Source organism: Sardina pilchardus, chromosome 17 (assembly GCF_963854185.1).
Source record: "Sardina pilchardus chromosome 17, fSarPil1.1, whole genome shotgun sequence".
Lineage (NCBI taxonomy): Eukaryota > Metazoa > Chordata > Actinopteri > Clupeiformes > Clupeidae > Sardina > Sardina pilchardus.
The window spans coordinates 26942672-26970666 of record NC_085010.1 but is presented as its reverse complement, the minus strand read 5'-3'; the positions used below and the strand labels follow the sequence as shown (position 1 = coordinate 26970666).

At 44.1% G+C, this 27995-nt stretch overlaps 2 protein-coding genes across 6 annotated transcripts; both read right to left on the bottom strand.

The window, feature by feature from the left end:
* Window positions 1–1348: 1348 nt before the first annotated feature.
* phlda1 (pleckstrin homology-like domain, family A, member 1) lies at window positions 1349–3641 on the bottom strand. Its single transcript, XM_062518004.1, has 2 exons — window positions 2964–3641; window positions 1349–2335 (listed from the first exon to the last, which is right to left on the bottom strand). Exon 1 carries the CDS (start codon window positions 3459–3461, stop codon window positions 2991–2993), a length of 471 nt encoding a protein of 156 aa, XP_062373988.1. The 5' UTR covers window positions 3462–3641; the 3' UTR covers window positions 1349–2335; window positions 2964–2990.
* A 902-nt stretch (window positions 3642–4543) lies between these two features.
* Window positions 4544–26097, bottom strand: nap1l1 (nucleosome assembly protein 1-like 1). Of its 5 annotated transcripts, XM_062517635.1 has the most exons (16): window positions 25970–26097; window positions 21748–21787; window positions 20437–20519; window positions 18530–18632; window positions 13432–13573; window positions 12605–12697; window positions 11926–12060; window positions 11337–11408; window positions 11064–11203; window positions 10463–10608; window positions 10333–10352; window positions 9958–10080; window positions 9830–9862; window positions 9551–9601; window positions 8809–8847; window positions 4544–6675 (listed from the first exon to the last, which is right to left on the bottom strand). In XM_062517635.1, the coding sequence occupies exons 2-15, from the start codon at window positions 21762–21764 to the stop codon at window positions 8842–8844; spliced, it is 1164 nt and encodes a 387-aa protein (XP_062373619.1). In that variant the 5' UTR covers window positions 21765–21787; window positions 25970–26097; the 3' UTR covers window positions 4544–6675; window positions 8809–8841. The 5 variants fall into 5 exon arrangements, with proteins under 5 accessions (XP_062373619.1, XP_062373615.1, XP_062373616.1 ...); XM_062517631.1 differs by lacking the exon at window positions 8809–8847; XM_062517632.1 differs by lacking the exon at window positions 8809–8847 and having other exon boundaries at window positions 11932–12060.
* Between the last annotated feature and the right edge of the window lie 1898 nt (window positions 26098–27995).

Genomic DNA, 27995 nt, shown 5'->3' with positions numbered 1-27995 from the left:
TACTGCGCGTCAGCCACATATTTATCTGGTAGCATTTTTTCCCATCATGCAGTGGAGGAGGGCCTGAAGGAATCCCATTCATCCGTGCCATGGAGACCAGCAGAGCCAGAGGCTGGGCTCTTCAGTCTGTCAGCATGACTTAATCATCTGTGAGCTGCAGGCGGCAGGCCACACGCCCCGTGTGACGCCACGTACGGGCTGCTGTGTGGGGCCACACGACAGAGAGGACAGCGCAAACATACACACACAGAACACACACACAACACACACACACACACACACACACACACACACACACACACACACACACAGAGAACACACACAGCACACACACACACACACACACACACACACACACAGAGAACACACACAGCACACACACACACACACACACAGAACATGCACAGCACACACACAGTGCACACACACACACATACACACACAGAGAACACACAGCACACAAAACACACACACACAGCACACGCACAGAACACACAGAACACACACAGCGCCACACACACAGAGAGAACACACAGAGAACACACACACACACACACACATATACAGTACACAAAACACACACACACAGGGTACACAGACACACAAACCCAGAACACACATTTCAGGCTGTGAAGACACAGAACAGTCACGTTTCGAGACATCTCTTCCAAAAAGAGCACAGGCAGGCACACACACACACACGCACACACGCGCACGCCTACAATCCAATGCACATCCCATACATAACGCCTCACAACAGCACACTTGTTATATGCCAAACAAGACTGCGTGCAGTGCTTCCCCTATGTGTGGTCCACTCCCCCACCTCACCCCACACCACTATCTCCAAAATACACTGACCAGCCAGTGGGAGCCAGAGGCTTGGCCTGGCCTGCGAGGGCAGTAATTGAGTTCGCCTGACTGAGCTTGGGGGGGTTTTGGGGGTGGCAGGGGTTAGGCACAAGCGCCTGGCTGACAGTTTATCTCAATGACAGCCCCGGACAGGGAAATGTCATTCTGAGAACTGGGGCTACTTATAGCCAGAGCAGTGGGGTGTACGGTTCACAGCAAATGGCTGGAGAGGGAGAGACAGACGGCACTCCTGAGAGCCGCAGTGTAAATGAATAAAGGCGACAAGTGTGGCCCCGTTCGTTTTGGTTCACCTTGCCTGACAACTACCAAAACATGCACGCACACGCTCGCTCGCTCGCAAACACACACACACACACACACACACACACACACACAATCTATCATGGGGTGTGTGAAGGGTGAGAAGAGAACTAAAAACAAAATACACACATTTCATAAGAAGGAAAGACCAATATATCACAACAACAGCCACTGCTCATTGGAAATGGAATGTATATTTTAAGTTGTATGAAAATAACTCTCAGATCAAAGTAAGCACAAAACAAACAAACAATCAAACAAACTGTGAGTCCAAAGGGAGGTCATACATCATCAGCAGTGAGGCAGATGTCCACTGTGTCTCAAGAACATGGGGTTACAGTGGAGGGGCAGCCACTGACAGTCCAACAGAACCCCAAACGCTTCTGGGGTAAAACTAGCCTTTGCAGGACATCAGCAAAGAAGAGCTCATCATGTTCCTTAGCTTGCTTCTTTCGTGGTGCTCTCAGAGCAGACGCAATTGTTCAAATAACATGTTTTGTTTGCAATAATGGCATGTTTACAAGCAGACGTCTTGATTTGACACAATTGATTGGATTATTTCATTTCACTTAACTGCTTGTCTTTAAAGATTAGTTTTCTTAATTACTGTAAAATTAAAAAAAGAAAATGAGAATCTTTGGTTTAATTAAAAGATGAGAAAATCAGCTGAGAGGATGTTTGAGCCATTACATGCTATGTCTGAATAAAGTCTATCGGCCTACTTCCAGGGAAATGGTATGGAAACAGTCACTATTCTGGAATTTTCTTGAGATTTTTTAACAGGACTCTCAGGTGCACAACTCATCAGCGCTCACAAAAAGGTTAAATTGATATGGTCAGATATAAAAATATATACACGTAATAATAAATAAGACAACCATACTGCAGGCAACATCGTTTGAGTCTGTCGATGTCGTTCATGAGAAACACATCACCATCTATCCTCCATTTTTTCCTCTCTCTCTCTGCTTTTCTTCTCCCACTGAACAGTCCCGTGCAGGAGAAGCCGAGTCAGAGTCAGAGGTTGAGGTGAGGGAGGGAGCTACGAACTGAGGAAGCAGCCTGTCTTTCCTCAGCACGGAGCTCCTTGGCTGGTGCTCGGATGTCTCGAACCCAGTGGCCGGACCCGCTCCGTTCACCCCGCGCGCAACGTCCGAGTAACCTGCGGGCAAAATAAATTATACCGACTCAGGGTCAGGGGTCACAGAACCATCCGCGCGCCAACTGGAAACACTTCCGAGCGTCAACCAAAATAGCAGGAGGGCTCGAAGGGGAAGTATCCAAATTACACACGGGTGAAAAGAATACAGCAAAGGATATGTCAGTATCCTATTTCGTAACCTGCCACCTATGGCTTTGATTCACTTGGTAAGCTATATGAGTAGTGTGAACGAAACGTAATGAATCTCTTTATTCTTGTTTGGTGCCTTATTTCTATTTTCTGAAGCATGGCACCTTCACAAGTCAGACATAAGATGGACTGAAATAGTATGTTATGTCATAGCAGAGCTCTACAAACCTCTGGTGTGATAAATTGTGTAAAAATCAAAACGCTACAGTAGAGTAGCCTGGACCTATTACGCGTGAAGGCTGATGCACTATGCACGGTCACTAGGCAAAGCAACGTAATGAAAGTAATGCGAGACTATACCCTGAACCTTATCAAATATCAGAGCATTTTGCATGAGAGGGATATTCCTTATATGGCTGCGGCTAAGCGTGGATTTGTGCGCTGAGTGTGCCCGACTACAAAGAGCTTGCTCGCTCTCTCGCTCACGTAAACGGCTTACCACAAATGTCAATGTCGATTGCGGGGTTCAGGCAACATTAGGCGAGTTTCTGATCATCTTCTGTCCTCCTGGTATCTGAGCCACGAGTAGCTGCTGTTTCTGCCGCGTAGACTTCACCGCCAATATCGCCTGACGGTTTTTGTACTGCACCATCTGCAGAGTGATTTCTGCGTTCCAGCCCTCGTCCTGCGGACACCTGAAATCTATCTCCTTGCCCTCCGTCATGACCACCGTGAAGTAAACGTATTTCCCCTTTCTCTCCACGCAGTCCACCGTCTTCATGTTGGCAAAGTGCAGCTCTTTGACTTTGCCGAAATGATGGTGGTGCGGATGGTCGTGAGTATGGTGGTAGTGCGGGTGGTCATGCTGTTTCGGCGGGTGTAGCAGCAGTCCGTCCTCTGTCAGCACGCAGCGTTTCTTCTTCCACAGCTGCAGCAAGCCGTCACTTCTCTTCTCCAGCAGCCCCTCTTTCAGCACCTTGCCGCCGTTCTCCAGCATGATCAGAGGACGCCAAATCTTTCTTGGATGCGAGTAGGGTGAAAGACCCAGGCGCTTAGCTCAGAGATCAGTGAGTGAACATCAGCCAGGCAGGACGGTTCCTTATCTCCCGTGCGGGCTCCGATGGCAACCAGAGAGCAGCGGTAACTGAGATGTGTAGTTGTTCTCGACGAGGGTTTTCTTCGGCTACGGCTGTGCGGACCGCCCCCCAATGACATCCAGAGGAAACAGTCTCATGTTGCAGAAAACCTGACACACATGGCTACTGTAGAGAACGTCAGTCACTCCCAATGCAAGTCATTACCACATCATGGGCTGACATATAACTTAACATTCCAGAACACACAGGACTGTAGGCTACATGTTTTCAAAGTAGCCTATTGCAATGACCGCAAGAGAATCGAATGCAATTAGGGAAAGGGTCTCCAAATGAAAAACGTACTAGCATTTTCCATAAAATCATGTCAGATTATGGTTTAGGTTGTCCAATTAATGGCTTCCAATGATTTCCACCTCCAATTTTCACAGTAGTTCCATGGTTGAAGTCTAAACTTGAGCAAACCATAGCCTACATTGCTGATAGCATATGTGAAAAATGTGAGGCAAAACAAGATGTTACACACCTATACGTTTATTTTAATGGTGTACCGAAATAAATGAACATAGATTATTCTTACACCCCATATCTCAAAACTACAAGTCATGCACCCTCATGTCCGTGAATTGGCTGCGGTTAAGTTAGGCTCCATAAAACTCTTCTCGTAATTGATTCTTCACCGTCAATGCAATACTGCCATCTGTGGCATGCAAAAAGAACGGACCAGTTTATGTTAAGTTATTATGAACTCGCCTCAACGTACCATACTACGACTCTGCTACAGGGAAAAGAGTTTGACACAATCAACACCTACTTAGGCCTACATATTACATAAACAACTCTTTATCTACATTATACTGTAGAATTACTAGTTGAACTAGGCTCTTAAAGCTCAGTCTTGGCTACATCAGGGACTTGATGCTGGAAAAAAAAAAGGAATATATATATATATATATATAAAAAAAGAACAGACCACAAACACAAGTCACGTTTAACCAATTTATTCATGAATATACATACACGTACAGATTTATTGAGTACATTAGTATTTTGTAGCATGGCATTTTGCTTTGACAACAGCTGCTTTAGAGGATCCAAACACAATCCCATTTAGACCCCCAACAGGTACTCATTCTTCAACATTATTCATCCCACGGCTTATCTGTACTATACCAGGGAGCACTGCAGAGGCTGGACACCTGTGCCTCTCAAACAAACGCAGGCACGCACACACACACACACACACTCGTACATACACTCACACCCCCACACCCTGTTCACACATAAAATGTTTAACTGACAGGACCAACGGAACTGGTATTATTGTACACTTTGTTCCCCTTAAACAGTATTGCTCATCTGGTTGAGGAGACCTGCTGGGTGGAGCTACAAGAAAATGTCAATCCCCGAGCAGTCACCAATGACCATCCTCTCTATACAGCACATTCTCTAACACACACACGCACACACTCTCACACACACACACACACACACACACACACACACACACTTCCCCTTCACAGTGATGGGCCTTGCTGTGTGTTGGCAAGGGACGGGATAGACCAGAGTCCGAACCCCCCCAAGATACTGACTGGGTCTCACTCAGGTCCACGTCCACATGGCGTGCCTGCACCAAAGCGTGCACGCACACACCCCTGGCTGTTAACGTCAGCAACCCACAAGAACGAGATTGAAACTGATTCCTCCCAAAACAAACAGGGCAAGGAAGATCAAATAGAAGTGGAGAAGCTTCCATGTGCGACAAAATGAGAACCCAAAACAGAGTCCACCGACTCGGAAAAATTCCAGAAAAGAACCCTGGCCCGCCACTAGTGCTCTGTTGGTAAGGCTACACTAAGCACTCAATTCTCAGATTGGTGAAAAATAAATCAGGGGTGTTTGGGGGGGGAATAGGAATACTTTAACCGGGGGCAAAAGTGCTTTCTAGGGGAAGGACGCCACTGCCTACATGTTCTAAAATAGTACAAACTGCTATAGAAAAGATTAGACATGCAACAGTGGGTCTAAGAGCCTCAATCAAGGAACGCAGTACAGGCACTGGCTCGCTGACGGTTCTCCAACCCGGTCCTTGCTTCTTCCACGACACAGATGGAACCCAATCTGCTGGAATGTAAGGGTAATGCAAGGCCACAACAAGCCATGTGTTCAATACCCTACCCTTGACACCGTTAAAATTTCAGCATAACCCCAGAAATCAGGTAGAGAAAGATTCATAATTGGTCATCCAAATATTGTAAAAACGCTCAGACGGTCCTTAAAACTATTAGCACAGATCAATATGCATATCCGAATGTTCTGAACGGTGGCTGTATAATCGGAATGTTGGAAATTACTTGGCTTTACGTCAACTGGCTGCAAGTTACTTGGGCTGCCTCTTTTCCCTAAGCTTCACAGAGCGCAAGAGGCCTCATTCTAGAATGTAGGATACATTTAACGTCTTTTCATCGGGTGTGTAAAAACTTCAAACACAGACATACACACACATGCACACTGTTCACTTCATGCAGCCAGGGCATCCACAGCTTTGGTTACTTTTCAGTGGGGCGCAGAATTGGTTACAGAGTTGGAACGTATAAACAAGGGGTTTTGTGCACTTTTTTTTTTTTCACCCCACCCTCCCCCTCATTACCCAACGCAGACATTTGTTCCACAGCTGTTGTCCAAGAGCGATACGACAAAAGACTTCACAAGAACCCAAACTATTTTTTTTCCATTTTGTTTTAAGCAGTGAAGTTCATGCTTTTTTTCCTCTCTGAGGGATTTTCTGCATCCTAACTATTTGTACAGAGGAAAAAAATTATAAGAGAACAAAAAAAAAGCTAATAAAATACTATGCATGTAGAGCCACGGCTCACATTATCCGAGTTTTCATTTTTTTTTTTCTTCGTTGTAACAAAAATTCTGAATCCCAGGTTTTTTTGTTGTTGGTTTAGTGAAATCATTTCTACCAAGAAAAATACAAAACATTATAAGGCGTTAAGTAACTATGTTTTGTTTCAGAAGCTGTTACAGTGCAGTTGATCCTCAAGGCCGTCGGATGGGGAAGGGGCACAGGCATCACTGTTGCTTGCACTCCGCTGGGGGGTTGGCGTCCTTCTGCAAGACAAACATGATGCGATTTAGAGGCTACAGTGATTCAAACAGGCAGCAGTGAACGAACACAAAAAGCACTCAAAGTTAAGGTAAAAAAAAGAAAACAAACAAAACCAAAAACACGCCAAACAATCACTCAAAACATACATCAGATGCCCAACACCGTCTCACAACACTAGTTGTTTCTGATACGTGCTGGAAGGTGACCGATTACTGAGAACTAAAAAGTCACGTCAACAATTTGAGGCAAACTGCGTGAATTTCAGCAAGTGTGCCACAAGGCATCTGATGAGGTCTGCCGATTATACATCCAGTTTAAAAACGTCAACACCGTTTCTTTGCCAGTCCCAGAAACCAGTCACCAGAGGAAATGAGGGAGTCTATAGGTGAGATGATATGCATGGCCAAGTCACAGACCCAGTGCTAAGGGAAATGTATCCTTCTTAGCACAGTAAGGAGGTACGACTATCACTTTAGCAAAGGGTGATTCTGTGCACAAGCTACTATGCGAAAGTGCTAAAAAAGGGATGAAACCCCCATCCATGGTAGATACAACTCAAAGCCAAGACTGACAGGTATAGTTACTTAGGCTATATCTACATGTAGCCGAGTATTTTTTACCTTTCGTCTACGCGGCATGGTCATGTTGGTTTGACAGCTTTGTCACAGCCTTTAGCGGATGTTTTTGCACATCCATGTGGACGGAATCACTTTAAAATATGTGTATAATATATAAAAAGTACACGTGGACATGGCCTGATCTCATATAATTGAAAAACAGGAAAAAGGCTGCACTATGCATAAATAATCACCATTTATGGCGAAATGCGTCTGTGGAATTAATGGTGATTATGCACAGTGCGGTCTTTTCCTGTTTCCCCCCCCCCCCCAATTGTAGCTTATAATTTGGTCAGCACTCTAAAAACAGTATAACTCTTGAGTGAAGCCTGCTCCTACCCTAATGAACTGATCTCATATTACAAATACACTGAGTGCGTTCACTTTGTCAATCACTTTCTGAGCGTGTTTAATGTGGCATGTTACAAACATACCCGTAGAAAGAATATAAATTCTTTATTTTTACTGCTCCAATGTTACTGTTACCACACTGGTACAGCTACTACACTGCACATAACTACATCTGTCTATATGGCTCATACAGAATCTACCGCAAATCATTCGACCTTCTTAACTGCATACTATTGTCTACACCCATCTGCCTACCTACCTCATACAGTTTATGCACCACCGGACTATACGGTGTATGACATAATTTTCTGCACTTCTGGTTCTAATCTAATCTAATCTAATTGAATTTAAAATAATAAATAGAATTAAAAACTACAATAAAACGACGCACATCTGGGCATCTGAGGTTTTAACTGGACCATTTAAGATCTGATGTCCAAAAGTGCTACTACATAAGTTAGAACGAATTTGTTTCTAATTGAAAGGGAAGAGTGAGGGAAGGGGAAGCGAGGAAGGGAGACGAGGGGAGGAGCCAGGCATGGAGGATACAGGAAGTGAAGCAGTGACATTGTGGGGAGGGACCAAAAGGCATCCTGGCTTCATAACAGACAAAACGGCACAAATGAGATTGGGGGGGGGGGGGGGGGGGGAATGGCACACCAAAATGACTAAAATGAGACAGTCGGCTCACTGAGTGCATTTTAAATAAAATACAAAAACAAAAAAACACACACACTCTAAAATCACCACAATCAGGTTCTTTTCCCCGACCAACCAAGAGAACATTTTCATTGTAACTAAAAGGCAAGTTGGCATAGAAACAAATTTTCCAAAAACAGGTAACTAGGGTCAAAGAGAGGGTTTGGGCAATCTTCAACATACAGAATAAAGGCACTGATGTAAACTAACTACAGTTAAGAGGAGGGAGGGGAAAAAAACAAAAAACCTTAACAAATTAAAACAAACAAACAAACCAAAAAGGCAACCCACTATATTAGTTTGTGTTAGTTGCAAGTGCAAAAGAGAGACAAGAAATGGATGAAGGCCAACAGGGAAGAGGGGTAGAGAAGGATCGAGGGAGTGTGTAGAGAATGAAAAGGAGATGGAGGATGAGGTAGGGGATGTTGCCGGGGTGCATTAAGCCAACGAGTCACAAGCTGTACCTACCAGGATAGATAGGGTTATTTCTATAGACATCATTTACACCTAGTAAGGAAAAATTTAGAAAGGAGCTGACAATAGTGCCCAAGTGATTGGAGATGAAACATTAATGATTTTTTTTTTTTTTTTTTTTTTTAAGTAAATAAATTATGATCAAATCAAATAAATTAATAATACAAAAAGCATCTGGCAGAGTAAAAAGCTTCACAACAGACAAGCTTAAGTTGGTTGAGAATGCATGCCACACATCTAAGGAGAATCTGTTTTAGTGATATTGAGGAGTTTAGATGAATTTCTCCCAAGATTACATTGGCTAGACTGGATCGCATTGTTGCTTTTTTAGAATTTCTACAGGCTTAATGACGTGCAGTTTTAAAAGTTTAGCAAAGATGCTCAATGCAAACACTCATGGTGGCATGCAGTCAAAAGCATTTCTTTTAAATAAACAAAAAAAGAACAAAATTTCTCCCCACATACATTCCTCCATAAGACTGCTAACTTTTATAACAAGAATTAAAAATACTTGATGGGCTTACCATAGACTCAAAATAATGTTAGACACCATCTAGAATGTAATTTTCAAATAGCATAGAAATTGTATTTCGTGCCAAATGTCTATGACAAGGACATGGCTGCACCGACTAGTATTTATAGTATTGTGAATCGAAGTCCACTGATGTGTTCTGTATGTTGAAATCTGTCCAAGGCCCTGATCAGCTGACCAGACCAGTCATGTCATAGCACCCACCTTGGGATCGTATTCTGGATCGTTCTCTTCATCTGCCTCTTCCTCTCCCTCCTAAGAAAATTTGGGTCAAAGTTTTTAGTCAGGCCAGTATAATTTAATCATATTTTACAAATAATGACCACTCCTGTTAGCAATAGAAGGTTAGCTTTGTTTTCCCCAACAGTTGAAGACCGTGGGACCAGAAACGACATGAGTCAACAAACCAAGTCATTGTACCATTACAAGATGGGAACAAGTACACAAGATTTAATGGCGACATAATAGCCCATAAAGACATACCTCATCATCAGCTTCTTCTCCTTCCTCATCATACTGCAGAGGACGAGAAAAATATGGAAATAAGTTACACAAGGCACATCCCTGGTGGATAAACAAAATGCGACAGACAGAGAGACAGGAGTGCTCACATCATCGTCATCATCTTCGATGGCCTCTCCTGTGAAGTAGAGTACTGCCCGGGGAACAATGCGCTCGCGGATGAAGTGGCCGATCTCAAAGTCAGCAGCCAGCACAGCCTCAGAGTCCTCATCCTGCCACACAGAGACCACACACCACTTTAAGATATAGCCCACAAATATGGCAGAAATAACACAACACATGGCTGTTATAACATGAATAACTACTAAAAATAAAAACTAAAATGAGTTTCATATTAACAAATTATGCTAGTAAATAACAGCCAGGCATTTAGAACAAAGTTAAGAAATAAGCGAAGCAACAACTACTAGTCCTCATTTAGTTGTTAACAATCAAATCGTTAACTTTAAAAATCAAAGACTTACCATCTCACCACTTTCTGGGACTAGAGGGGGAAGGAATTTAAAAAGAAAACAGGAGGTTAGATCAAACTATTACACACACACACAAAACACAACCACAAGTCAGACATGGACGCCCCAGTAGGCCTGTTACCTTCTGGGGGTGAGAAGAAGTTGAAGAAGGAGTCGTTGGGAACGGTCTTGGTGACTGTCCGGACTGTTCCGCGGCCCTTGTGCTTCTGCTTCTTCTTGATGGTCTTCAGCGTGACGTTCTTGCCCTTCGTCCAGTCAATCGGACACCTGAAACCAAAATCACAGAGCACGTGAGAGAGAGTAGAGAGCAGGGGTGCGTTCAAATTTGGCAAACAGTGGTTAACGTTTGTAGTCAACCGGTTTTCTTTGAAAAATTTAATTCTAATGATAAGACGCCAACATTTAATTCTAACGGTAATTGCATTGTTGCCCTCGTCAAACTCGCGTCTCTCGTTCCACTGTATGTTTTGCGGAGAACCATCTCCTCAGAATGTTGGCGATTGTTGGTGGTAAATAGTAATACTGACTATCAATGTGGTTTATCATCAGTTTGTAAAAAAGTTAAGCAAAGTAAGAAATAACATTAAAAATCCCCAATCAATACGTTTGTAATCATTAGTCCAGTCTAACCAAAGGCAACAGCCAGTACAATGCTAGGGTTGGAAACGTTTCATTAAGTGAAAAGAAGCAGTGAGTGATGAAACCAGGCTAATGTCTCTTACCCTGTGCAGCGCATGATCTCTGGTCCGTCGAAGGAGAAGGGGTCCGACTCGTCGGGTTCAGAGCGCATTACGTACGTTTTTGTCAGCAATGTGTTTGTGAAGAAGTCGTTGGGCTCAAAGAAGAATTCTAATGTGAAGCTCTATAGAGAACACAGAAAGGTACAAACCGATATAAGAGAAAAGTTGACAAACCTTTACTGGCATGTACAAGCTTTACTGGCATGTACAAGCATCTAATGCCATTTTACATGCAATCTTTTCAAAAGCTCTTACCATTGGCTGGCCAGCATCTGAAAATTTCACTTTAATGTCCTGTAAGTGCTTAAGAATGGGCTCATCATGCTCCTGCAGAGGGGGGAAAAATAGCGATCAATTTAACGGCGAAAAAAGTATAACACTGCTTATTTTTTCACCACACTTACAAGAACCGACCAGTATCTGAATACACACTTTCACAACTGGGTTCATTTTTAACAAAACACTGATCACTGGACATATTCTTACTTCTAAATATGCATTAGAAAACGGAGTTAGAGCAGATTTGTTTTCACTCAGACTGTCTGTGGGTGTCAAAACTACTATTAATATAATTGAGAAGCAAAGCTAAATTGGCAGAAAACAGCAACATTGATTGCAGAGCAAAATAAGTCCTGAGACACCAACTGGAGATGGTAAAAAAACAAAAAAATGTTCTTGTGTCCACCACTAGGTGGCAGCAGGGTAGCATGTTTATCACTTCCAACGAAAACAAGGAAACAAGTCCCTCTGCAGTGAATGACCTACTTAAAATCAGCTGCCATTGTCTGATGCCGCACTAGTGTTAAAAGGATGGGCTGGGCACGCATAAACTGTGACTACACACCCGCACCTGCAACATGTCGCTGAGGAGGTCCACGTTCTTGAAGACGGTCAACCAGAACTCGGGGATGCCCTTGGGGTCCTCCTTCTCCTCGTCCTTCTTCTCCTCCTCCACTTTAGCCTTGTCCTTCATCTCATCCTGACACGAAGAGAGAGAGATTAAATGCAGCCTTGTAAGACAGCAGAAAACAAAATGGCTTGGTAATTTATAGCTTTTTTTTTTTTTGCAGGGAAGTGATTAAGAGACAGCAAGAGGAACAGATAGGGCGAAAAAAAAATAAAAAAAAATAGCCTCCAGTCACTGAAAGAAACACGGTGTAGGAATTCACCTTTGCAAAATAGGTACCCAGTATGTTAGAAAAATTGACAAAGGGTTAACTCTTCTAAAACTAATTAAAAGAGTCTTGCTCCTACATGCAACAATGTTACATAGTACAACACAAAATGTTCTAGGTGTGGATCAGCAAATCAGCATTCATTTAAGGTAAAGAACTACATTGTGCTACTTTCAGAGGCCAGCACGCAAATGGCAAAATCAGGATTTTTTTTAAAAAGGAGGGGGTTGCAGGGTAGAACATGTATCCCATCTCAATAAATGTAGCTGAATAAGATGAAATTTAGTGCAAGAGAAGGGGTGAAAATTTGTGCAAGAAGAGAGCATGCAGGTATTGAGTCACCTGTACCTGCTTACTTACGCTCAGCTCTTCCTCGTCATCCGCCTTCCACTCACACTCCTCATCTGTGGGCTCGTACGCTGCCTTGACGATTTCACTACGCTGTTGACACAGACACACACACAGAACATGAATCACCTATATAGCAATACAAAAAAAAGACCAATACAATAAAAATGGCCCAAGGTACAAATACTGCCGAGGACCCATTTCAACTACACTTTAAGTGAGGATGTGAATGGCCACTGGGGGGGGGGGGGGTGAGTAACAATACTATCCATACTTTCTCTGGGCTACAACATGATGGCATGAAAATTCTTGGCATTTTTTATAAAAACAAAAGAACAATTATGGGACAGATTCCAATGTGTGTCTCCAGCGCATTTCTCTTCTGCCGCTGCAGCCACCTGTCACAAATGTCAGCAGGGTGCATGAATTATTTAACACACTGTTGCACACCACTTTAATGCTAAATGACAACACTGGGTCTTGTGCAAAGAAGAACCAATGCAGAGCAGGGCACACCCCATGCGTGCGTGCACGCAGTCACACACACACACACACACACGGCCTCTCCCTGGTAACATCACTAAACCTCTCCCTGGTTTAGTGATGAACCCCGAGTAAGTTAACTTTGAGTAAGTGGTAAACCTCATAATAGAAGAGCTGTATGGCTTCATTCAGCTAACAAAACAATAGCGCAGGGATCTTGTTGTAGAGGGTTTACTACCTACTCTATCAGGAGGTTTACCACTTACTCAAGAGAGTTAACTTATCCAGGTTTGTCACTAAACCACGTACTTGGAATACCCCCCCAGGGTCAATGCTCGCCTCACCTTGTCAAAGAGAGGCTGGTAGAGAGCAGCATATTTTCTCTCCAACTCGTGCACTTCCTCGTAGAACTTGGCCTCGATGTGAGCGCACTTCACCTGCAGGTTCTTCAGGGCGTTCACACGCCTCTTCACAACCTTCGGTAAACTGGTGGGAAAACAAGCGTCACGGTCAGTCACTCTTATTCACACGAGTACATGTAACACAGAAGCCCATTTTGTTGAATGAGCGGGAGAGCAGAAACCACAATCTAAACAGTACGACATGCTCAACTGGTAGAGCCCGTTGCAAGCACCGAGGCATTGGGGGTTGACGTTTCCAGACCACACTGTACAATGTGCCAACCTAAAGCAAATGGCTCATCCAGATTACACGTTTTGTTTGGTTAGAATAGGTAAAATTTAATCCAGATTATAAGCGGGGGGGAAAACAAAAGTCCATGCACCGATATCGTAAATGTATGACATATGGTGTTAAGTTTATGTGCAAATCTAGCAAATCCCTGAATTTATCTGACAGGGAGAGAAAAAAGTTAGGGTCTTCGATTTGATGACTTGTCTGACAGAAAGACTAACAGCCAACCTTGGACACAAAGAGGATTAGTTGGCAGAAATGGAATATTTATAACCCCCAATAGAAACACTGGAGGCCTATTTGGGAGAGAGAAAAAAATGACCCCAATCCCCTTTTGGAGAGGAGTGGAGGCCCGACAACCCAAGCTCCATACTCACAATAAATACAAATATACAAATGACGGGGAAAAAAACAAAAACAAAAAAAACAACCAAACACAGACAGCTGTTCCTGTGTACATCAGTGTGTCTGCCAAACACCTCTGTCTCATTCTCCAGATGTTGGTCAGAAAGGATGATAAGCGTGGCCTTGATGACTCAGGTGGAGAGGGGGGCGGGAGACTGCCACGCTACTGCGCTTCCCACAAGCCGACAGACTAGGGCTGGGACAACGCATCGACTTAAAGGGATAGTTCGGGTTTTAAGACACAAAGTTATATGGGTTGCCTGTCAGCAACGTTGTGCATCAGCACTGACTTACCCCCCGACAGCGTCCTGTGAGCCGAGATCCAGCCGGTTTTTGATCGTTTTTGATGCTGAAGAAAGTAGTCCGGCAAGTTTCTGGGGTCACGAAAGTAAAGTGTTTTTCTTCTCAAAACCATATGCGTTCAACAGTGATATATTTGCACCACAAAAATGTTGTCCAGCTGTCAGTAGCGCGCAGTGATAGGAATCACGAAAAATAAGTAAGTGATAATGAGGTTTGAATTTTTCCTGGACAACGTTTTTGTGGTGCAACTATATCACTCTTTTGAACGCATATGGTTTTGAGAAGAAAAACACTTTACTTTCGTGACCCCAGAAACTTGCCGGACTACTTTCTTCAGCATCAAAAACCGGCTGGATCTCGGCTCACAGGACGCTGTTGCGGGGTAAGTCAGTGCTGATGCACAACGTTGCTGACAGGGAACCCATATAACTTTGTGTCTTAAAACCCGAACTATCCCTTTAACCGATTAGTTCGACGCAAAAAATACGTCGGTTCAAAATATGCGAACCGACACATCGTCAAAATCAAAACAAGGTTGGCGGCAATGTGAGTGACTCCTCAGAAATTCAAAAGTGCAGCACGCACTTGTTCCTCTACAGTGTTTCTCTAACTATGGGCCGCGGAGCTGCAGCCTGCACCGGTCCGCAATGTAGAGACTGCTGGTCCGTGAGGCGTGGAGTGAAATTGGTGCTTCCTGATAATTTGCTGCGCAATTGATGAAGCAACCACGGCCCGACAGAAAAAGAAAACAAAAGTTTCAGCAATCAGGAGGAAATACTTGCTAATTCAATGTGAATAAACATACAGCAACACAATTAATTGTTGGTATGAGCATTCATTGAATGCATGCATGTGCGTGTTTGCGCGACAGAAACTGAAACTAATCGATAACGTTGGTGGCAAGTTCCGCTTCAACCTGCTGTTTAATTATTTAACGACATTTAATAGAACAACGTGGATTCTTGAAACAGAGCAGAGTATAGTTCAGTCAAATTTGAATATTGTCAAAAGATTGTAGCCTTAGTCTTTCATTTAAAAATCTCCAGATCAGTGATTTACGCCTATCTGCTCGGCCGTAATACATACACAGACTAAAGAATCCTTACATTCAGAGATTCAAATGGAATTTCATTAAAAAGCATGTACATTTTGTCTTCATTTGCCTACCAGAGTTTGATGCTTGCATGAGGGAAACATCCCAAACATAGCACCCATATTATTGCTGTTGTATTCAGAAGTACTGTATTTATCATGCAACCATGCAAAAGCTATTGTATTACTGAAGCAGGTCTCTGTTCACAAAAAGTTTGTGAAAAAAATCAATGTTAGCAAAACATTGACTGCTTTGAAGTGAAAGTACACTTAATACAGCATAATAATAATTGTAATAATGATCATCATAGTGATGATTTGATGGGGGTATACAGTACGTGTAGGTGGGCCCTATGGCCCCAAAGTCCCAAAGACTTAAAATAAGCCTACTTAACTTGTCATTTTATTGATGACAGTTGGGATCTTGTCCCCTTCAATTTGACAACACTCCCAGTGTTTTCAAGACTTCAAGGTTTTATTGAATGCTACCTCTGACTTAGAATGCATTACTTTGCACTTGCATAGTCTTTCATTTTGGAATTTTAAGAGCAATAAACATACATTGCAATGTTTTATTTCATTCAGATATGTAAATCAACTTGTATATATTGCAATTAGTCAATTAGTGGGGAGATAATCGATAATCGAAATCGAACTGAAAAAAGGAATCGTTAGATTAATCGATGCATTGAAAAAATAATCGCTAGATTAATCGTTTAAAAAATAATCGTTTATCCCAGCCCTACTACAGACTGGACGTGAACAGCTGCGTTTGGCATGCCAGCAGTGTCCGTCTTATCCAGCATGCCTCCTGAGAGGAAGCCTGCAAACAATGCTAGGTTAAGCTGGCACCGGTCCCCTCATCTTGCTCAGGTAAGCCGCTTAAGGGGCAACTCCGCCAGTGTGTGTGTGTGTGTGTGTGTGTGCAGGAGAGTCATTAGCCCGTTGTGTAATAGACTAGCGAGGGCGAGCCCACGTCTCACAGCACAACACCGCTAGGAGGAGAATCCACCCGGCAGTCTTCCAGCACCAGTAGCAGTTCAGATTAGACTTGGTAAAACCCAACCCGATCTGCCGCCGATTGGATATCCCCGTGCAGCTCAGGCTAAAAAACCTGCACATTTAACTCTCCTGCTTCCTGTCCACGTTTGCTGGAACCAATCACAAACTGGTTCATCCACCAGGCGCATCCGGATCGCTGATCTGATTTGTTGGTAGGACTGTACAAATGCGTACAGAGTCATTTGAACTATGCCCACTGATCGTGCCTCTTGTGCAGTAGAAATAGCGCAGTCTCCCCAGACTAATGTTCCATCTCAGAAGATTGAGCTGAGTGTGGTGATGGTCAGGCCAAGTTCAGATACAGAACCAGTTCAGATATGAGACAGCCGCATGTTATTACATTCTGCACTACAGCCTGTAGGGGGGCTGATAATTCACTGGCCTCAGAACAGACCCTTTACTGCAAGAACATGCATCAATATACTAAATGAAAAGTAATGCAATGCTACAGATGCACATTTCACTGACAATACGCCCCACAAACTGGCAGACAAGATGACAAGCCAGACGAAGAGACAAACAGGTCCTTGCCAGCCTTCTCAGCCTGCAAAGGGTGTCAGGTTTCGATGACGTTGGAATATATTGGTCTCGATGAGAGCCAAAAGGGACAGGTCAGCTCAAATACAACCCCACTTGAAAGGCCCAGAGAACACCTTGCCAACTCTACTTAGAGGAAACACAAGAATGGAGAGGCCCTCATTCTCAGTTCCGTCCCATTAAAAGCTGAGTGCGCGAAATAGAAAAAACACGAAGAAAAGCCATGCGTTTTAGTGCCCGAAAATGCTCATCTGCACTAGCGGCGTGCTACAGTGAACCGTAACCTTGCAGAAGCAAAACGCTACATAGCTCTTCAAGAGCAAGTGTGATGCCGGTGTTTTCAAGCGCGCGACGAAGACCCACTGCCAAGAACACTTTTATGGAGATTTACCCCCCCGACACCAACTGTGGAAAGCAGGAACTTATGAACGCCATAAAGACTCGATAAGCGAATAGTCTTGAATATGCCACCACTTTAATGCCCATCACATATCATGCGTCCCTTCTGTGAGGAAAGATTAATTTTTTTATTTATTCTTTTTGGTGGAGCAGATGCCAAAATAAAGAAGATAAAGAATGCGTAAAAAAAAAAAAAAAAAAGAAAGAAACCGGTGTACGAGCAATAAGGCCGGCGAGAAACCACAACAAAGCATAAACAGTGTCGAGAGGAAGCAGAAGACTAGCAACTGCAAAAACCTGTTATTTTGATCCGTCAGAAATACTGCTATTAGTGTCACACAAACTCCAAGTTGGAGTTGAGTAAATTCCTAACACACTATCTAGTGACACACGATTATTGTGCCTCAAGTTAGCAGTAGAGTTGAGGGGAGGGGAGTGGAGCGAAGTCGAGTCGGCCGATTTGCTAGAATTACACACTCCTATTTAATTAGACAAACCGAGATTACATGCCATTCCAAGCTCATTAGTCCTAAAATTAAATGTTTACATATCCATTTCTTTCAGTGTAATTACACACAGCCATAAATGGCTCCTGTAAGCATACACGAAAATGAAGCGAGGGGGGACTATTCCTAAAAGGACATTTTAAGGACAAGTTCACATTTCAATAAGAATTTAAGTCTAATTTCTTTTTTGATATGGATCACTTGCATCCAAATCAAAGCTGCGAGATCAAATCTTAACTCATAACTCAGTACGGAGATTGTAATCATTGCCTTCTGAGGATGGCAGCAGGCAATCAAGTGATCCACTGAAGTTTCAAAGTATTGAATTTCTTTCATCACAGTATAAACATGGGTTTTAAAAATGGAAAGAGCAAGACCCGAGGACAATGACTGGGAAAAACACACCGGTGCCTGGCCTGTGTGTGTGTGTGTGTGTTTCCCTCACCTCTCCATGTAGCCAGACGGTGAGCCCACCAGTCCGTCCAGTCGCTCCTGCAGCGCCGCCAGGATCTGTGGGTTCTGCATCATCTGCACTGTGAGCTGACGAGCTGCAGAATAAACAAACAAACAAATAAATAAATAAAACGATATAGAAAGATACAACATTACCACAATCACCATTAATAACACGACACTTTCCACACGCCACAACCAGGGCATGAAACTGCAGCGGAGGCCTGCTGTAACTAGGACATGGAGGTCAGTGCTCAGCATCCGCCCAGCAGGCCAGCAGAGAGGCAGCACACGGCAGCCACGGCGTGCTGGGCACTCCAAATAAACCCGTGCCACCTTTAATAGGCATCACACACAGGGGGGCGCCACTACAGGGATGTGGGCCAAGACTGAGCCATGCAAAAAGTAGATTTCCTCGATGGGGAGAAAAAAAAAAAAAACTAGCGGGGGAAAATTAGCAGTTTCTTTGGCAGCAAAAGTCATGGATAAAATACAGAAACGTGGGTGGGGATATTGGTTTTTAACCACACACTGACAGTTTTTTAACATGGTTTACATTTTTCCGTCAGGAGTCACTGGTAAAAACAAATGTATTTTACTGGCCACTTTTAACCCAGCTGATGCGCCACCTGCTCAACACGAGGCGTGACTGATTCTGTTCATCTATTGCTTCCTCCTGCTCTAGCATGAACACTCAGGATTGTGTTTGAACGCGTTTTTCTGTAGCATACATTTGGGCACCCACTTCTAACAATGCTACAGAGGACTGCTCAGTTATCTACGATGGTGTTAAATATTTGGCTACAAATACTTGGCTATATTGGACTACAAAAAGCACAGGTGATCACCAGGCTACAATTGGTCAAATCCATGGGCTGGAGGATTTAGCATGATGCTCTAGTTCAGTCTTCAGCATAGAGCAGTTCTGATAAAGAGTGACGTCTGGTCATACCCTATGGAGGCCATTATATTTCATTTTGTCTGACAAAACAATAATATGGCTGAGAGAGCTGACCAATCGCAAGGGCACTAATGTGAGGTGACTGTGCAGTAATTCACTAAAGCACCACTGACTTGGACCTCCCAGCAGCCACCATTTCCTCCTGATTAAAAAGGTCACATTCAAATCTAGCGCACACACACAGGCCAAACATCAGATCAATGGCCAGATCAGGTCTAGCAGGGCCAGCAGCGACTGACATGGCATTTAAAAGCTAATGGCCTAAAGGACGACACGTTTACAGAACATGGACAAGAGCAGACAAAATAACAGCTAATGAAAGATAATAGTTTGATTGGGAATAATCCTCTGAACTCTGAATGCTAGCCATGTAGGCATTATGCAGGCATCCATTTATCTCTTTGCTAGTTTTGAAGAGACACACCCCTAATTGCCTAGATTTTGGATAGGATCATTTAATAAAAATAAATGAGGGCGCACACACAGTATGCATCTTCCTACACGCCTGTCCATCTAGCCTCAAAGAGCTTAGTCAAAGTCCTTTTAGGCGGCCCCGGCGCAACTGGCTGGGGCACCTGCACCGTACACTGGCGACCCGGGTTCGATTCCCGCCCTGTGGTCCTTTCCAGATCCCATCCCTGCTCTTTCCCACTCACTTCCTGTCATTCTCTAACTGTCCTGTCATTAAAGGCAAAAGCCAAAAAAAAAAAGGTCTCTTCACTCGGCGGCCATATTGTAACCCTTTTTGGGCATCCATTCGGGCAGAAGTACACACGTGCAAGGCTTCACGACACAAACCTTGCTCCAGCAGTGCAATCACGACATATGATTGGCGTGATGTAGTCACATGTTTACTTTTTTTTGCCACTGAAGGGGCGGGGTGGGTATGTGTGGACAACTGCCATATTGGCACTTGGCCATAGCAGAGTGATGTCTACCTTTGCTGTCCTCTCCAGTCTCCTCCTCTTCGACTTCTTCTACGTCCTCCATATCTGCAGGGTCCATTTCAGTATTGTCTTTGCTGCAGACAAAGAGAGAAACATTGTCACACACACAGGCATACGAAAGCATATTAAGACAACCCAACTTCAAAGCAATCTAACATCTGTTTGTAGCTTATATTCACAATATCCTTCTTCTCTGGTTGCATTTAAGACACATTCACGCTTCACATCAGGACTTGTGCAAAGCTTGCAACAAAAAGACAACTTCACTACGGTTTTGTAAGGGAGGGGGGTGTTCCTGTTAACCTCAAAGAGTAGGACTGATGCCAAGATCTAGTGGCACCTGTGTGTGTGCGCACGATGGCATAACTTGCTGGTTTGTCTTGTGTGAATAAACGACTGAGAGACTGTACTCTTGTACTCTGGCAAAGAGAGGTACAGGGGTATGTGTGTGTGTGAGTGTGTGAGACCACCCAGTGGGGAGCAATCAAAGCTGATCAAAAGCTACACATGGGTAACGTAGGGCCCAAGATGAAGTGCTGTGTATTAGTGTGCGAGCGTGCATGTGTGTGTGATTAGGGAGAGAGTGGTGGCATCCAAATTCAGCACACTCATGGAAACAAGAGCCATGAGATCCTGTGCCGGTCAGGCAAAGGGAAATGGCCTCCTCAGCCAGGAGGAACATCCGTCCCCACACACACACACGTGCGCAATGAGGGACCCTGCAGCTGGGAGATGGGCTTCAAGGGGGGGGGATCAGTTACCCCTGTTGACAACCAACACCCTCTCCAAGTTGATCCATGGCACGAAGAGGAAGAGAGGCTTTTGGCACCTGCCAAGTTAGCAAGCACCCGTGACAGCTCATCAACGCTCAAATTTTACTGCTCAAAGTGAGACCTGGGTCACTGGTGGACGTGCCAACTGGGTGGCAAAGTACACTCAACTGACGTGTGTAACGTGTGTGTGCGTGTGTGTGTGTAGGGCATCTAAGTCAATGGTGTTCAGGTTTCCCCTGAGAAACTTTATTTCTCAGAATACTACACCAGGCCTTTAGATTAGAGACCATGATCCTTGAACATGCTGAGCGTGTAACGTGCAGCCCGAGGCAAAGGAGGCTCATCATGGGAGAAGAATGGAGCTGAAGTCTGATGTGGCAGCATCTAGTCAACCGTTCAGGAGCAGATGAACAGGTGGTAGGCTGGACCATGTTCGATGCTGCTGTTGAGTCATAATCAAGTGTGTGTGTTTTAATGTCCCCTTCCTGCATGCGTAGTGGAGGTGGTTTCCAAAACCAGAGGCACTTACTTGTCAATGTCTGCCATGTTGTAGCTTGACTGGTTTATTTCTGTCCGAGAGAGTGATAGAAAGAAAAAAAGGGAAGGAAAGAAAGAAAAACAAATTCAAATTTTTAACATGATAAAGATAAAAGGTAAATCAGCATACTGCTCACAAACACCCTGACAATAGTTCAAATTTCTCACCCTTATCATCTATCCCCGCCTGCATTTTGCTAATAACCACAACAGACCAGGAAAGGGGGTGGGGTGGGGGTGTAATTGTTTGACTGGTTGTGTTGTATAAATAAAAGATCATATGTAGGTCAACAGTTTTTGGGAGATCATGATGCAACGCATACAAGCATTCTCGCGCTCGCGCTCGCACACACAAACGCATGAGCGTGCACACGTAAAACACATTTAGTGTGCCACTATTTGGGCTACAAATACCCATTAAGAGCTTTCTCAGTCAGGTCTTGCCACTGAACCGCTTAAAATCTCATTTTGCCTGGTTGCTTACAGCAAAACAGCTCCAAACTAATCCGACCCGGGGGTGTCACTCCACTTTCGGGAGGGGGATGGGGATGGATGGGGCAGACACAGAAGTGCAACCAGGGTTGGCACACATGCATCAGTCAGAGCATCCTTCAGAGCAGTGCTCCCAAAATCGTTGGCACACTATAGCCTCCTCTGCTAAATGCAAGTGTTCAAAAATAAACAAGAAAGTCGTGTTCTGTGATTATCACAGCACAGCGCTTAGTAGCCACAGCTTTGAGTGCACCAATGCAACCTTCCTGCCGAGATCCCCGAGGAGTGAAAAGATGGGAGATAGTGCTTTAAACGGTCGCCAAGCCTGTGCAATCCTCACTACTGCTGCAGCTGTACACTGCCAACACACACACACAAACATCAGATGACCTCAAAGCAGCGTGAGTGAGGGTGTGTGGAGCGAACCACAGCGCCACGGGGTCCCCGTCACCAAAGGCATCGACTGCTCCTTCCCACTCACTCGTCTCGCCCACCCTCGCTCGCTCGCTCGTCCGTCCGTCCGTCCCGCGGAGACAGGGCGACACGTCTGGACCTACCGGCCAGCTGCCCACCATCACACCCAATCAGATCAGCCGGATCGAGCAAGCAGTCGGTCAGCAGCACACCAATCTGCTGCCTTTTCGCCTGCCTTCACCAGGCTTAAGTCCATTACCACACACACACACACACACTCTTGTTTCACAAACGCTTCACATTTATTTAGCTTTTAAGACTTCGTTCACACAGCGGTGTGTGAGATGGATGGGCGGGCAAGCGGGCGGGCGGTCAGGATTTCTTGGCCGAGGGAACACTTGAGCCTGATGTCACACCGGGGGCTGAGGGAGTGAGTCACTCTGGTCATACCGGCACACCGCGTGGCTGCGGCAGGCTTCACGTGCCAGAGACTGACTGAAGGGGGGGTGGAGGGCGGGGGGGGGGCCCTCCGACAGGGAGCATGACGATGCAAGTTTAGCATGCAATGAATGGAGGACTGAAGGGGGTGAGGGGTGTGTGCGTGGTGGGGGATCCGATGGGTAGGCTGTCGCTCGCTCCAGTGCACTGAGGCAACTGGAGGCGGCTGCCACCTGCTTAAACATAGACCCCCACCACCCCAGGCTGCTCGCAATGGCGCTCATGTCCGAAATAACCCTTTCCCAGCAGTGGATGTTAAAATTGAGCATCTTGATCATCCACAGACTAAATATGCTAATTGTACAGGGAGCACAAGCAATGATTCAAACTGGAATAAGACAGCAATAACAATGTGTTGGTAAGACTAAAAAAAATTTATGTAACCTCCGACATCAACAGCCAGGTTGTAAGTCACATTATTTCAATTATGAAAGTACTTTCATTTTCCTTTTAGCTACAGGCCGAACATAATCAAATCAGTGAGATACATAAGCTAGAAATGATTGGCCTATTATTTACGCTCAACACTGCTGGTAAACAAGTCAGGTCACTACCTGGTCAACCTTTCAGACAAAGGTCACAGCGTGACCTGCTGTTCTGAATGGCCAGGGGAAACAAAAGCTTCAGCATGTGAGGGCTTTTTTTGTTGTTCTATGAAAAACTGGTGTGGACAAATATTCCAACAGGCATTCTTCACCCAGAGGTGACGAGGGGGCAGGACACCCAGGAGGTCAGCTAAACATGAGAAACCAAGTGATGGGATTCTAGGGCAAGGTAGGGCAGTAAACAAAGCCTTTCAATTGGCTGGCCAACTTGCATTTTGACCTCTGAGCATCCAACTCCACAACATCAGTCCAAAGAGGGAAAAATAGGGATGGATGTGGGACCTCTGGAATCTCTAACAATTCCCACAATTAACTGCGCTCAGCTCCCTACTGACCAGGTACTCTAAAGCCCGAGAGAACACAGGCTCCTGGGAAGGGCACCTCACCTGTACATGTCAACAAAGCTAGGCTGGACAAAGGACCCAGAGGCTCATTCTGACAGGGAGCTTACTGCACAGTGCTACAAAACACAGAAATCCCCACGGTCCTTACATAAACACAACAGACGTTCAGATGCTACTGTGGTTTGTGGTTTGCAGAGGTGTGGGGAAATAAAAAGGTCAAACTCAAATTGAAACACTGCCAAAAAGTTGGCATTAGATCATTCTTCAGCAGGTGTCCATGGGAATTTTTCTAAAACAAAAATTATATTCATATTTGATTCAGCCAATTATTTTTTTTTATCCAATTCATAACAAACATCCTTATTAGGTTATACTAACATAACAATTATATTTCTACAGAAGTCATGCCAGAGGGGTCCAGGGACAGGACAAGTGTTTAAATAGTAACCTGGTTCCATCCAGTTTTAAAGCAAGGGCCCCTTCACATACACATGGGACTCCCAACAGATGCATGACTAACATTACCGAGATGCTTCGGTTCATACTAGTGACATTCCAAACCATTATCAGGTTTCCACCCTGGGAAATTACAGAAGTCCTTCCAGACTGCCTCGTTAAGTTGGGACATCCGACAATCAATACCGACGAAGTGGCGAGCGTAAACCAACCAATACAAATTTAAGTAAATTAAGTACTACTATCCAAGCGGCGAATTAACCTTGGCAACAAAAAGTAACTTATATCTTCTATCTTGCTTCCCGTCCTCATCACCACGTGTTGCTCTTATTGACTAGCTAGCTAACCCGACAAGTTGGATGACTGGCTAGCTAGCTGGCATCTGCTAGTAGGCTATCATGACAAAGGCCATGCAGGCACAAGTACGACTGACAAGTGTGCGTAGCTTGCTAATCTTCGTCGTGAAGAGTGCCAGTCTCGCTAGCTAAACTCAAGTTACCCACTGTACGCTAGGTACAGGCCAATTTAATCCTCGTTTCCTCACATGACGCGCACTTTGTCTCTTGACACGCAACCACGTCCAGCGAATAAACCAACTGAGCAACAGCAGAGATCTTAAACTAAACTTTCAAAACACCCCATTAAATCCCTTAGGTTGGTAACTATATGTGTGTGTACATAACGTAATATTTGGATCTGACGGAGGATGGCCAAGCTTGCTTGCTAGCCATCTAGCTAACATTAGCCAGCCAAGTAGCTAAATTAAATCAGCCCAAGCTGCCACTGAAGAAACATCTCTGCCTAGCAACTTGGCAATCGGCAACGCCGCACAAATTCAGACAAATCAATGGCTGTCGAAACGAGAAATGTAAAAACAAATTATATTTATTGACTGGTAGGAGTCTGAATTCTTACATAACTGACATTCCAAATGTTTGTTATTACTCCCATGTAAGATCTCAATGTGCTCAGATACGAGCTACCGCTAACTGAAAACTTGCGCCCGCCACCTCTCCCTCCCTCCCATAGTTCCCCTCCCATTAGTCTACTCAAGAAATAAGGTCAAGTTTGCGTTGACGTAAATAACCAACCTATCAGTTTACCACGTTCGCTATAATAAATCACATGCACACAGCGTTATGCATCATTGTTTCTTGAAAATGTTCCCAACTGGGACAGTGAATTAATGTTACAGCCATTTTCGTCATCATGTAACACATCATGGAGGTGCTCCCGTCTCAATGGCTGCTTTCTGATTTAACACTGTGGCGGGCGAGGTATCCATTCTTTGCACCAGCGATTCGAGCGACAAATCTTCGATGACAGTTGGCAGTATAACACGAAATGTCAGCACTCGAAGCTAATATTAAAAGTCACCAGAGAAGCTTCCCAAGTGAACCCTTACCTTTAGCTGACGATTCGGCTGTGATGTGGTGCGCAGTGGGGCAGCGAGGCAGCCTGAGAGAGAAAAGGACCCAGATCTGATGGCGGTAAAAAGGAGAGAGATCCCGCCGCGTGCGCTCATATACATCTAGCGTCATCACGTAACCCGCCAGTCACCAGGACAACGCGGTAAAATGGGAGGGGCTGACATTTTTGAGGGAATTGAATGGGTCTGGTTTCTGGATGGTAGGCAAAGAGTAGCCTAAGCTTCAGGCTTCCATACTTGTGGTACAGGTTGAGTTTAAACATATTTACTATAAGGGGATCCTGATACCTACAAAGCCAAAGGGAATTAAAGCTGTGCTCCACCATTTCCCTGATACTATTAATCAGTAGGCTAGTTTACAATGAAAGGAAGTAGGCCTATAATGTATAATAGACTAATGTGTTTTTTGTTTCAAAGTGACTCATTAAAAAGTAGCCTAGTCTTGACACCACCTCCATATTCAGCACAGGGACCTGGACTTTGTTGCTGTGTTTTAACCATGGTTTTAACTGTTTGTCTTCATTATTGTGTTGTAGCCTACTATTAGGCCTACCATGCCCAAATGTTTCCATAAAATGTAGGCTACTCATATGGTCTAATTAAAGCCTGCCTCTCTTTAACCTGTATTTCCACTGTCTTCATTCATTAAATTGTCTCCCTTTGTAGTGTTTATTACCCTCTTCAAGACCAATTTCACCAGCCACACAAATGCCATTTTCTGATAGGCTAAGTAATCAGTGCTGTTGTTCTCCATTAGGCTACGGCACCAGTGTTCTATTCTATTTGGCCTCACTTTGCATCCTGATGTTTGTTTTTAAAGCTGTCTATCCTCTAATTGGCAGTTTATCAATTTCTAACAATTCATTGATCTGTTGCTGAGAAAACTCATTGATCTGTTGCTTGAAAAAGGAATATTTGACTGTGGCTTCAATAAATGTAGCCTAGAGAGCATGTTATGGTGCACTTACAGTGTAAATTGAGTTGAAGTTCAGTGGAAGCACAGAAAGTGGCAAAATGTATTTCCCGTATGAAGAAAAAAATGCATTTTAAAACAGGTAAGTGTAGTCATGTCCTTATTATGCAAGCTACAACTGTTTCCTAAATAGCTCCAGGTGAGTCTGTGGATGTCATTTGATAAATTGTCCCCTTTCCAATTCTCTCCACTATTCCAATAGTTTGTCCACGCAGGGAAGTCATGTTATTTCCAAAGATCTAGCTGTGAAAAGAGCTCAAACTAATAGAGTGATCACATACAAGTGACCAAGCAGTGCTTTCAGATGTCTTTTGGCCGAAGGCTTTGTTCACATTGCATTCCACTGGGTTGGAACATGGCAGCATTTTCCAAGAATCAGCAACGCAAGGCAGTAAAAGAAAAAGTAAAAGAAAGATCAGATTGTCAAAGAACCGGTTGTCTCCAAATGATCTAAATGCAGGCATACTGTATCTTCAGAAGTCTTGGAGACATCACTATTGAATAAAGGAGTCTTTATTTTCTTCACGGTTTAATATGAGAGGTGTTGCATGGTGGGTCTTAACTACACATTTTGGGGGAAAAGAAATAAATTAAAGCAGTGTGATCATTTTGCAATTTATGTTTCACTCTTTTTTTGAATACAGCCACTATTCCACAGTATATTATGGTTGTGTGGTGTATCTTGATGTGACATAATGAATGAGAGAAATGACTAAATTATTTACTATTGACACCAAGTGTGTGCGTGTGTGTGTGTGTGTGTGTGTGTGAGTCTGGGACCTGCTGTTGACTAGATTGTATCTTCGAAAGTATTAATTAGACAAGAGTTTACCTTTTAACCTTTAAATGTCACAGTCCTGTATCGTTATTCCGTCTGCCACATATTCACACCACAGTGCAAACTTCCTTTCAGCATAGGGTAATTCACACTTGCTATCAAGTTTTGAGAATATAAATAGACTCGCTTTGTTCCCAAACACAGTAACACTGTCCCCGATACGCTCCGCAGCAAATGTGCACCAGATAGTT